We start from the raw sequence: 13,001 nt of genomic DNA, 5'->3' as shown, positions 1-13,001 counted from the left end.
TGTTCTTCATGGTGTCCCTGGCCCTGAGGATCTACTACTACCATCACCACAAGGCCCAGGCCCAATCCAAGGCTCTGCCCACCTCCTGGATCCCTGGAGGGATGATCTGTCAGCTGACCTTCACCCTCAAGTACATCAGTGTGTATGGAGGGATCTTCTTCCTGGTCTGCATTGCCGTGGACCGTTATGTTGCCATAGTGCATCCTCTGATGACACCACCTTGCAGGCTCATCTACTACTTCTCCTGCAGCCTGGTGCATAGGGAGCCCAACAGCAGCACAGGCAGCTGCCAATGATGACCAATGCTGGGGCTGCCCCCAGAGAGATTGTCGATTCTATTACAGTACGATCTATAATCTATACATTCAGAAACAAGTCCCCCTGACATCAAAACCAAGCACTGCTCTGGTAGCACTGGCTTGGAGGTGTTAAACTGCTGATAGAAAGTGAATGTAACCTGGCCTTGAGTGCTGCAGTTATGTCATAATGTAACTATGTGGTGATAAGACTTGCTGTGTGACCTACCTCCCTCCAGGCGATGGTCTCCATGATGAGGTGTTCGCAGCGCTCCAGGTGCTTGACCATGTCTTTGTTCAGACTGGGCTCAGCCTTAATGAAGCTTTCGATGACTTTATAGAAGTCAAACGCTGTCAGCTGGAACACGTCCAGGATCCATGGGAAGCACAGGTCCGTCTCCACGGGAACGCCACCGCTGCTGTAGCCAGCGCTCTTGAAGGTGCTCCCTGATTGGAGGACAACAGAGGCAGTGAAATCATGACTCATAGCTCATCTGTGTTATATTGATTATGATGCTGTTTAGAAATGTTATTAAAAGGGAAGTAGTTACAACTAATGACAGACGGCATTGTAACATACATGCATGTTGCTAATTCTATTAAACACTATTAGAGTGTCCTATGAGAAGTGAGAATATGGAAATGAAAGGCTGGTAGAATAATCTATACTTTCATCCAGACGACTGCATCCATTAGCAGTGAGTGAATGTGGCTTCTGAAGAATCTCACCACCATAGGTTGCCATGACGACCTCCAAAGCGCAGGCCAGGAGCGAGGTGTGGAATGTGGAGTCATTGAGTAGTTTACTGGAATGGAAATCACATGATTTAGGTCAGGGAAATGGGCAGTACACTGCGGTATAAATTCTGCAGCTAGATTATTCAAATGTTTGCTTGTTGAGAATAATTTAAGAGCAAATCCTTTTCATTCTGGTGAGATGAGCACATTTTGTTCTCTTGCATACCTGAAATTCTGCACCGACAGCCTTTTCTCTTCCTATTTGGGAAAAATAGATTTTTCAGAATTTGTCAGACATTTCAGAAAATATGGAGGTAGAACCGAAATAGGAATAAGACCAGGTCATTTACCGATTTCAACATGGACTCCATGACTCTGTAATACAACCGGATGCCAAGGGTGAACCTCTGATGAAGAGAAGGAAGAGACATGAATGAGTTTATGACTAGTGTGCTATAGTGTGATGTGCCTGCACTGTATCATGGGGTGAGTTTATGACTATAGTGTGATGTGCCTGCACTGTATCATGGGGTGAGTTTATGACTATAGTGTGATGTGCCTGCACTGTATCATGGGGTGAGTTTATGACTATAGTGTGATGTGCCTGCACTGTATCATGGGGTGAGTTTATGACTATAGTGTGATGTGCCTGCACTGTATCATGGGGTGAGTTTATGACTAGTGTGCTATAGTGTGATGTGCCTGCACTGTATCATGGGGTGTGGTGTATCAACCAAACATTATACACCAGTTTCACAAGGTGGCATGATTATTATTTCTGCCAGGTCTCAAAGTGGAAAAACCCCTCTGTATCAACAGTTTATACCACCCCCTTGTCTCAAGTAGTGCATTCCTCTGTATAGTGTGCTGGATTTAAGCCAGGTGGTACCTGTTTTCCCAGCCCCACACAGCGTGGTCCCACAGCCTGACCAAACCTCTGGCTGAACAGGAGACCCAGACTCTCCACACGCTGCAACACCTCCTCTGTTGGGTCCACTGTGCAGTTCTTTCACAACAACAAGATGGGAAGGAGGAGAGCGTTAAAAGGGCAGGAACATGCCCCCAAAATGACTTGAGCGATATGATTCAATGGTAAGGCAGGTGAGGTTGACCCTTAAACACAGGCGTGGTGAAACGTACCTTGAAATACACTGCCAGGTTGGCAGAGGGCTGGTCGCCAGAGGTGATGAGATCAACCCTCAACTGCGCGATGGAGTTCATGGCAGCTCTGCAAAGACATGGGGTGAAACACACATGATTAATATAACGTTAGGACTCCACGAGACAGAAAGAGTTGAATCAACTGACATGCTGATTAGAATGGGCACACGTGTGCATCCACGGGCACATGTTCATTTTGTCGATCCACAGACGCGATCAGGACACTGGTTGAAATATAAAAACAAACTCTAAACCAACTATCTTGCTAGCTAAGTTGTCCTGGAATGTAAATATTGAGTTGTTATTAAGATCGTTGTAGAATTTTGACCCATTTTGAGTCACACAATTGTGTGTTCTCTACTCCGACAATTAATCCACAGATGAAAGGGGAAACCTAGTTAGTTTCTAGTAATCTCACCTCCTTCAGTCTTCTTCTGTGGAGTTTTATGGCGGTTGGCAACCAACTTGAAAGTGCATTATCTCCACCAACTGGACTGGAGTGTGGACCTCAGTTCATCTTTCAATCACCAACAAGTTCTATTTTAGCATCTGGCTACGCAGAGGCTCGTTGACGTGTGCGAGAAGTTTGGATGAAATGATTGAATAACTTGTACATTTATTTTGCAACGTGGCCAGCATGTGACTTGTATACCTTTCTAGGGAAACAAGATTTAACACTAATTTTAGAAAACCTGAAGTTAGAAGGAGTGTGAAATATCTACACAGGACTAAAATCCAAAGCCATGAACTGAGTCATTTGTGTGTGATTTTCAACCCCTGACCCTCCAGAGTGATTGACAGCGGTGTTGGTTTTTTCACCTTGTCGGCTCAGGGTTTCGAACCAGCATCCTTTCGGTAACAACGCTCTAACCACAAGTGAAAACACGCGAGAGCCACATCAAAACAGATCTCTCCTTATGGTATTCAGGGTCACGTGAACGGATACATATAGATTTAGACTCAACGCACACCCATACAGGTAATCCCATTTATAAAGAGAAGAGGTGGAAGTAATTAAGAACCCATTTCATATCGCCAGGGTTTTTCTATCAATAGTTTCTGCTTAATACACAAGGCTTTGAGAAGGCAAAACTACCTACCAAACATCATAGGTAGGTAAGCCTTGTCTGAGCCAGAACAGCCCATAGGGCAAGGAGCTCCTTGTTCTGTAGTGTGAAGCGGTTGATGTGCAAGTACACCCCCCTGGACAGGACTCTCAAACATCATAGGAGTCAGTATCTGTTGGTCCAGGTGAACACGCTGTTCTAGCCAGTGGAGGTCAAAGTGGGCTCACCTGACAGGCGTCTGTGGGGGGATGAGAACAACATCTTCCGGCAGGTTCTTCCTTGGTGTCCTTTCCACCGGCATTCTGAGAGGAGAAGTGAGGGGACATTATAAAGTACTAGTTATAGCGAGACTTTATTGGTCATAGAAAATACTTCAACAATTATGTAAACATCATTACTTGTGGTTCTACTTACAGTTCTACTTTGGGAGTGAGAAGGGTCTCATCGTTATCCAAGAACAGCCTACTGTCAAAGTCTCTACTCTTGAAGTAGAGCTCCTCATACTGCTTGCTGAGGTCAGTCGCCTGAAACGTCAACAGGAGGTCAAGACAGGCTCTGACAGGAATTCAATAACATCATGGATATTCCAGGTAAGTTTCACAATTACACAGAAACTGCAGCATTTTAGTATAAAAGGTATGGTTTTGTGTTGAGGGAGTGGAAAAGACCTCTACCATGATGACTTAGGCAGACTGCCACCATGAATCATATAAAACCCCATGACTGGAGACCATTCGTTATCGAGTCGTTTCGGCAAACCAACATCACACGTCAATGTAGCTACTGTCCTGGCAGAGATCGGATAAATAGCCTACTAAACCGCCGTCTTTGTCAATCCTTGTGACCGTTTCCTGGCTACTGGGGAAATAGTCCTGAATTAAAACAAATCGTTGTCAATTCAAAGTCAATATTAACCCCTATTTCTTCTCCATACCTGTCCCTGTAATATACTGTCCTGAGATACCACATCTAATGAAAATCCAGCTGCCAAACATTGCAGTACAAACACATCCCAACAGAACAGCTTTCAGACACGCACACTACCTGAAAAACACTGATCTGTTTTCCAATGGCTGTCATATAGTTATGAAATATGGTGGGGCTGCTAGAGATATTACTACTAGCAAATTGCCACTGATTATTGAACAGACACCATTGTTAGTGGACTTATTTTCTATATAACCTGGGTCATAGCAATAAGCTCCAGCATTCAATGTAGTGTGTGGTTCCTACCTGAGGAAGGTCCCGAGTCCCAGAGAGGCTCATGGAGTCCAGGAAAGCAGAGAAACTGGTCTGGTACACGCTCTTCACCTTGAACACAAATACAACAGACAACCAATGAGATGACACCCAAACAAACAGACTTCACAGCCATGTAAATGAACAGGCTGAACCACATCCATTCTGTGTAACAAAAATATCATACACACTAACAGCCAACGTGGCTGTCCCAAGTATAGAGACATTAAGCCATTTTATACACTGTGTACGGAAAGTATTCAGACCCTTTCACTTTCTCTACATTTTGTTAAGTTACAGCCTTATTCTAAAATTGATTAAATTGTTCCCCCCCCCCCCTCATCAACACACAATACCCCATAAAGACAATGTTCCCAAAAAACAGAAATATCACATTTACATAAGTATTCATACCCTTTACTCAGTACTTTACTGAAGCACCTGTGGCAGAGATTACAGCCTTGCGTCTTGGGTATGACGCTACAAGCTTGGCACACCTGTATTTGGGAAGTTCTCCCATTCTTCTCTGCAGATCCTCTCAAGCTCTGTCAGGTTGGATGGGAGCGTCGCTGCATAGCCATTTTCAGGTCACTCCAGGGATGTTCAATAGGGTTCAAGTCTGGGCTCTGGTTGGGCCACTCAAGGACATTCAGAGACTTTCCTGCGTTGTCGTGGCTGTGTGCTGAGGGTCGTTGTCCTGTTGGGAGATTAACCTTCACCACAGTCTGAGGTCCTGAGCACTCTGGAGCAGGTTTTCGTCAAGGATGTCTGTACTTTGCGCCATTCATCTTTCCCTCAATCCTGACTAGTTTCCCAGTCCCCGATGCTTAAAAACACCCCCACATCATGATGCTGCCACCACCATGCTTCACTGTAGGGATGGTGGTAAGTTTCATCAAGACGTGACACATGGCATTCAGGCCAAAGAGTTCAATCTTGGTTTCATGACCAGAGAATCGTGTTCCTCATGGTCAGAGTCCTTTAGGCAAACTCCAAGCGGGCTGTCATATGCCTTTTATTGAGGAGTGGCTTCCGCCTGGCCACTACCATAAAGGCCTGATTGGTGGAGTGCTGCAGAGATGGTTGTCCTTCTGGAAGGTTCTCCCATCTCCAGAGGAACTCTGTCAGAGTGACCACCGGATTCTTGGTCACCTCCCTAACCAAGGACCTTCTCTCCCGATTGCTCAGTTTGGCCAGGTGGCCAGCTCCACGAAGAGTCTTGGGGGTTCCAAACTTCTTCAATTTAAGATTGGAGGAGGCCACTGTGTTCTTTGGGAACTTCAATGCTGCAGAAGTATTTTGGTATCCTTCCCAAGATCTGTGCCTCGACACAATCCTGTCTCGGAGCTCTATGGACAACTCCGTCGACCTCATGGCTTGGTTTTTGCTCTGACATCCACTGTCAACTGTGGGACCTTATATAGACAGGTGTGTGCCTTTCCAAACCATGTCCAATCAATTGTATTTACCGCAGGTGGACTCCAATCAAGTTGTAGAAACATCTCAAGGATGATCAATGGAAACATGGAATACTCATGTAAATAAGGTATTTCTGTTTTGTTGGAAATTTCCAAAGATTTCTAAAAAGTTGTTTTTGCTTTGTCATTATGGGGCATTGTCTGTAGATTGGATTAAATCAATTTTCCTCATTTTAGAATAAGGCTGTAACGTAACAAAATGTATAAAAAGTGAAGGGGTCTGAATATATTCCGAAGTCACTGTATTCTTCACATAGCTCATTCTAATACATCTACTACTGTACATATCATTCTTAGTATATCTTTCTGGTGTATATAAGCATAGATTACATTTGGATTACTGATACAGTTTTGTTTGGGTTAACTAAATTCACGCTGACATTCGTGATTTCTTGTTTATATTTTTTATTATTATTACTATTTTATTACTTGTTTGACTGCACTGTTAGTAACAAGCATTTCGCTGCACCAGCTATAACATCTGCTAAACTGTGAGACTAATAAACATTTATTTGAAATGTTGTCCTTAAGTAGATTGGGTGTTTGTTTATTTGGATCCCCATTAACTTTTACAGATGCAGCAGCTATTCTTCCTGGGGTCCACAAGTAACAAAATATTGATACACTTAGACCAGGACAGTCACACACACACACACACATAAAATGCAACAATATACAAACGAGGCAGGGCTCAAAAGTAGGACCAATATCATATATTTTGCTGTGCGACCAGGAGTTTTATTTTGGGAGCACTGTGATAATCTCCCAGATAATAGCTGTGGTAATAAAAGGCGTCGGTGTACCGTTGTTTCCAAGTGCCCAAGAGAAACAAGCGAGTGCAGATTCGTTAGCGTCATAGTTGCGCCACTACTACAGCAAAAACGGCTTGCTTCTAGCCCGACAAGTTCATATGATCTGACCCATAATACCAACATTTGTATCTTCCTATAGCGGATCGCCGGGACCATTTTACTTTCGTGGGCAGTTCTAAAACCCTTGCGTCAACGTCGCTAACCGCTAACCATTCGTTTACACTTTTTTCAATGTTACCTTATTGGCTAGCTAGTTAACAACCTGGCAACTTCACCAGTATATACAAATATTTGGGGACACCGAAAGAAAGGTATAGCTTCTTCTTCAGGAGATCAATGACCATAGCAATACATAAATGACAGATCTCTTGCATGTCATCATCACAAATGTGATGTTTTTAAAGAGATTATGTTAAATTGTGCACAATGCACCTCAATAGGAAAAGTGTTTTTACACAATTTAGAAACCTAATATTCCACAAATGACTTTGTAATTTCAATGAAAGGTATTGATATCAACATTTTAGCTTTTATTTAAAAAAAACGAATGTATTTGATGTTACATATTAGTGTCTAGGGCACAACATGTGCATTAAAAGTAGTTAGAATTCATATAGGCCGTTTCTCAAGCAATGTAAAAAATATTTTAAGTTGGGGGCACCAGTGCTACCAATGATTTTTTATTTAGAACCCTAAAGGGGTAGTGAATTTTGACGACTGGGGGACTGGGATCTAAAGCTACAACAAGCTGACAAGCCATGAGTGTAAAGGAGTCAAAACGTTGTGTGAACCTCTTCCACGCTGCAGTCGTTCTCTTTGCAGAGGCTCTCCAGGAGCTGCACATCCACCTCTGGCGGGGCTTGGCGGGGCTTGGCTTTGCTCTGATTGCGACGGGAGGTTCTTGTTGGGGGGCTCTGGGCTGTGCTGATGACCGATTCTGAGGGCAGGGGTTAAAAGGTTTGATTTTATAACCATTCATCTACAGAACGCAACAGACCTGTGGTAATATAACACACTGAACGCATGTGTTATGTTAAAAAGGTAACTTTCACTTTTTTAGCTGAATAATGAGAGTGATAATATATTCATAGGGGCAGTTGACTGATGCAAATGTAAGAGCATGTCTATCCGAGGGCCTGAGACTTGCAGTAGTTGAGGGAAAGGAGTCTGTCTTACGGTAATGTGGTTGCAGAAGGCTGGGCGGGCAACGCCTGATGAAGAACTCCAGAACACACACCATCAGATGGAAGGATATGACCAGGTCATCCTCCATCTGCAGAGCCCTTCCTGCAGACAGTAGACACAACGCACATCAGGAGCAGTATCATAACATTGGACAGTCTTAACAGCGTCATGGGAGAAACAGACCGATGAACAGAAACCTGCTGTTTATCTCTCCAGAACTCTGAGTAGACATTGAGAGGGAAAACATAACAAGTGGAAGATGGAAACCATCTCAGAGCCCTACATCTACAAACGTGTATGTTGTTCTTCGCCTTGGGAAAAAAACATTTACAACGTTAGTGATCAACAAGTGCTGACCCACCCTTAGCCAAAAGGAACATTGTCCAGCAGCTCCGCAGGATTTCTTTCCCCCTGGAACAGAGAACATTATTGACATTACACTACATGTTTGGAGCAAACTCCCCAATATCAACATTGGCCCTCATTTACTATTGGATAAACGGGACTGAGTGAAGACACGGTTTAAAAGATGATCAGCATTGTGGCAGAGATTATCATTCAAATTAGTGGTATTTCTGTACTTTATATTCACTTACTTTGCTTCTGAGTCCTCTGCATAGATTGTGCTGCATGTCCTGAAGCAAGATACGTGGTGATAAATATTGCACTTCAAATACAATGTGGGCACATAATTACATTACTAAACAGCTCAAATTCAGGTTGTGTACTCTGAAGTTTGCATGTTTGTGAAAATCTAAAGTTGGATAACAATAAAAGCTGACAAAAGGGTCCAGAGAAACTACACTGCCATCTAGAGGTAAAGCACAGTTAGACATCAAAACTAGCCATTAGGAAACATGACGTTACGATACTCCCACGCACTTCTCAAACCTCTGGTAGAGTGCCCGTGACACGTCATACTTCTTCTCCAGTCGTGTCACTGCTGAGTTCACCTTGGTGCTGATGGTGTCCAGGTTCACATCCATCTTCTTCAGCAGGCCCAGGAACTGCTTCACACTGCACACAAGAGGACACACGAAACTGCTAAAACTGCATCTCATTGTAAACAAGAATTGGAATGTGTTCACTTGGCTGAACACCTGTTATGTTTGCGTTAAGGCCTGAACTTTCAATAGGGAGATTTGGGCTGATATATGCATTCCTCATTATAACAGAGGCAGGCACGTGCACAGATAGGGCTCTACCGGAGCAGAGCACATGCCCCTTTGTCCTTCCAGTCTCCAAAGTTCCCTTTAGGGTGGTAGTACAATCCCCCCCCCCAAAATGTGTTTATATAAATGGTTTGTCATTGTTGGTGTCATAGCCAACTGTCTGCAAGTAATCGTGACATCGTCAAGTTCGCCATCCCCCACCTTGTCCATTGGTTGATCTGTCCTGTACGGAGCTCGCACACCTGGTTATGCCCGTTTTCCAGTCTGTCTCCCGGTATCCAAACATGCATGGCTTGAGAGATGCGGTCACCAGGCAAGTCCCTGTAGCTAGCTAACTAGTTTAAATATCCACAATACTGTCACAGTAGCTTAACATTTAATTAACGTTTGATATACTTGATTTAGCCTACATCGTCAATATCCGGCCAGTTTGTCTAATGCACGCCTCATAAAGAGGCAGAAAAACAGAAGAGCGGCTGCATCAACAACTCCATGGTTCGTGGGAAACGAGCAGGAATAGGCTTTTGTAGGCTAAAGTTCAAGCTGTCTTTCAATGGTGCAACTGCTGTCGGCATCGAAAGATTATCCAATTTCAATAAAGGTTCTGAGGTAAGGGCAACAGCAGTGAAGCCTTCGGGCAATACAGATTTACATTATTGATATAGCTACAAAGCGCATTTATGTGAATCACACTGCTGTTCTCTCATTTAGATATTTGCGCCTTACAGATTGTAGTTATGGATGGCTGTTCACAAATGTACGTGTATTTTAACCGAATAATAATTGAAGTTTAAGCTGCCTAGCAATCCTTGTTTTTGCAACCAGGACAGCCAGTGAAAAATGCACTCTTGTACCACCTGCATAGTGCGGATCCCAGCCTATAGAATAAAAGTTTGAGGACGTTCTCTTTTTGTTCTCCATACTATCAAAAACTGGCTTCATTTAAGAAGACCACGAGTGGGGCTTTTATTTATCATCTAATTTATGCAACAAAAAAGTCCATAGGCCTAACAGACATATGCTCAAACTTTTGATTATCTAAATATCAAAATGTCACCAACAAAAACATAATCAATAGACCTATAACAAATGCAGCATATGGCATACATATTTCACATGCAAATAGCACTTTTCAGTAGTGCTCAAAGCATACCATTCCGAAAGCAGGATTTATTTTTCAACTCAAAGCAATGAGTCCAATCAGTCGTTCATGACAACAAAATTAAGAACAGAGTACGCTAACAAGTCCTTCGTTTTTGGGTTATGCTCAGGTAAAACAATTTGGCTAATCAATAATTCCATTTTTCAAATTCCTATTCTTGAAGATCAAGGGGTATTAAATGAATTGTAATGACAGTAAATCTGACAGATTTTGGTTAATAATGTAAAGATATAGCCTAACTGTATTATTATCTGTAGTAGAAAGCAATGAGTTAGAAGAAACCCATGTACATAACCAACCCATAAATTAAAATGGAACATCCAATGATGGTCATTATGTAAACTTTAATATTGATTTATCCTGCAATAGATGTCGTTCAATTGGTAATATTCATTTTTTGTCTTCTTCTAATGCCCTTAAGGGGAAAGTCATCTGAAAGTAATTTAAAGTAATCAGATTGTTACTGAGTTTGAGTAATCCAAGTTGTACTGATTACAATTTTGGACAGGTAACTAGTAAATGTAAAGGATTACATTTAGAAAGTAATCTACCCAACCCGGCCAGTGAGTAAGCGACTCAAAAGAGTGTTGCCAGGGGAAAACATCAACTGATCTGGGAACTGGAACTGACAAAGTCCCTACTGGAACACCTGAATCTAGTACTTACTTCAGATCCACTGCCTTCAGGATTTGAGTAAAGGTAAAACTTGCAACTTCCAAGTCTATCACAGCCACAAACAGACAAGCAGCCCAAAGCCTTTTTTGAGTGTCCTGTGTCGACAGAGAGAAGAAAAACAATGTATCGTCAGTCTGTGTGAATAGCCTTGAATACAGTTTATTTCAGAGACAAAGAGTTATGGTTCAGTTGTTTATTCACTATAATCTTTTCATCATCAGAGCAGACAGAAAGGGTATCAGTTGATAAAACACATTGTATAGTCTACTAGTAACTTGGAGACAATGGGTGGATACGTACAAGAACTTTGTCCACTGAGGCCTGAACTGCCTTCCATATTGTCCAAGCACGATCACACACCTCATCTGTCACCTGGAGAGTCTGACACAGAGTCATAAAGTCTGCATCCTTCTCTTGGTGCCTGACAATTCAAAAAAAGAAAAAAATTCAGACATTTAGATTAACCATACTTAGTTTGGACATGGTGCACTCAGAATAGTAACAAAATCACTTTTGACAGTCATGATTTGTGAGGGAGGCAATAAGTACATGTAGTTTTTGATGTAGAATTAGTTAGTGTGCTTTGTCATTGTCTTGCTACATCCATTTTTGGACTTATAAATGAATGATATATACCCATTGATTCTTAAAGAAAATAAAGTATAAATGCCTCATGAGCTTAGTTCAATTGTTGCACTCCATCAGAACCCCAAATATAAGCTTGTTTTCCTCCAATGTTTATAAATAACGTAAATGTAAACAAACGATATAGCCTCGAAACATGCTTAAAACTATACTATTGATATCATGGATGTTCAGTCCTTACATCCATAGCTGTTTATGAATATGAGAGCAAAGATATTTTCGGCCCATCCCTCATCTTTTTACCAAAACAGAGGCAAGGGGTTCCCCTTTGTTATTGTTTCAACTACGGACTCTAGCTTTAACACCATCATTCTAACACTCAATGGTAGGCCTTGTAATTCAGACCCAAATGTTGCGGAGTCCATTCTTACTAACTAACGTTAAACACGATTTCTGAAGTGGGAAATAATATCTATGAACTGTGATCAAATGGACTGGAGTCATTTCAGTAGGGGCTCTATGAAAGTTCTGTCCCCCTTAGTGAAAGTGATGACTGTTGTGAGATGGCTATAGTAGCTAGTTAACTCATTTGGCAAGATGCTTTGCTAGCTAGTAGCTAACTACTTGAACAAATTTGTTTTCGAATCTAGCTATATAGCCACCTACAATGGCTAACTAGCAGGGAAATAACAGCTTGGTGTTACTTAGCTTAAAAAGTAAACTTGTAACAAATAAGACAACGGGCATGTCACATATTCCCAAATAATAGCTAGCTAGCTACTGATTGATAACTAGTTAGCATGTTTTCCCAGCTGTTCGTCTTGACTTGTTTTCGTGGGGGGGATGTTGTTGGTAACGTTACGTTAGCTAGCAAATAGTTAGCAAACGATCGTTTTACGGAAAGAAAATAACGTTATATTGTAGTCAGTAACATAACCGGGTACGTTATATGTTAACAATTATCTTGTTAAATACGATGGATGGACGGGCTGCTTACTTTTCAATTGATAAATCTGGATTCTCCTTGTCCGGGGAGGCATTTTTTATGCTGGGCTTCATTTCCTTGTTCTGTGCTGCTCCAGAGTTGCGTTTTTTGGGAGGCATCTTTGTGGGTTATCAGATTATTAAACCTAAATTATTAAAATGTATCCGTTTTCTATTTTATAGCCTTTTTAATAGTTTACTTCGTTTATATCCCAATTTTGTCCCGAACAAACCCCGGTTTTTACTTGTCAGCTTCCTGTAATCCTACTACGGATTCAGGTCTTCGATTCTCAGAAGAAAGAAACCGCGGGAAAATGTCGCATACGTGACATCCGCCAGACGTCATCTCCGCGCCAATCTGACATTCGTCTTTGGCGCCATCTGTGTGTAGGTCTACTGTACCACCACCAGAGCAATTTATACATTGTGCCAGGGACGAGCTGCCTT

The 13,001-nt window shown here is 42.2% G+C and overlaps 1 protein-coding gene across 1 annotated transcript in view; it reads right to left on the bottom strand.

Moving 5' to 3' along the window:
- Window positions 1-12,880, bottom strand: part of rb1 (retinoblastoma 1) — a 37,309-nt gene extending 24,429 nt beyond the window's left edge. The window contains exons 1-17 of the mRNA XM_029700654.1: window positions 12,568-12,880; window positions 11,286-11,406; window positions 10,977-11,080; window positions 8,859-8,993; window positions 8,573-8,611; window positions 8,338-8,387; window positions 7,968-8,078; window positions 7,583-7,728; window positions 4,496-4,573; window positions 3,677-3,786; window positions 3,490-3,564; window positions 2,175-2,262; window positions 1,924-2,040; window positions 1,385-1,441; window positions 1,261-1,292; window positions 1,026-1,102; window positions 526-743 (exon numbers count right to left, since the gene is read on the bottom strand). Coding sequence (XP_029556514.1) covers window positions 526-743; window positions 1,026-1,102; window positions 1,261-1,292; window positions 1,385-1,441; window positions 1,924-2,040; window positions 2,175-2,262; window positions 3,490-3,564; window positions 3,677-3,786; window positions 4,496-4,573; window positions 7,583-7,728; window positions 7,968-8,078; window positions 8,338-8,387; window positions 8,573-8,611; window positions 8,859-8,993; window positions 10,977-11,080; window positions 11,286-11,406; window positions 12,568-12,674 — 1,665 coding nt within the window. The 5' untranslated portion in view covers window positions 12,675-12,880. The remainder of the gene's footprint in view (window positions 1-525; window positions 744-1,025; window positions 1,103-1,260; window positions 1,293-1,384; window positions 1,442-1,923; window positions 2,041-2,174; window positions 2,263-3,489; window positions 3,565-3,676; window positions 3,787-4,495; window positions 4,574-7,582; window positions 7,729-7,967; window positions 8,079-8,337; window positions 8,388-8,572; window positions 8,612-8,858; window positions 8,994-10,976; window positions 11,081-11,285; window positions 11,407-12,567) is intronic.
- Between the last annotated feature and the right edge of the window lie 121 nt (window positions 12,881-13,001).

Source organism: Salmo trutta, chromosome 19 (assembly GCF_901001165.1).
Source record: "Salmo trutta chromosome 19, fSalTru1.1, whole genome shotgun sequence".
Classification (NCBI taxonomy): Eukaryota; Metazoa; Chordata; class Actinopteri; order Salmoniformes; family Salmonidae; genus Salmo; species Salmo trutta.
The sequence above is the reverse complement of the archived record's forward strand: the minus strand, read 5'-3'. Positions and strand labels throughout refer to the sequence as shown.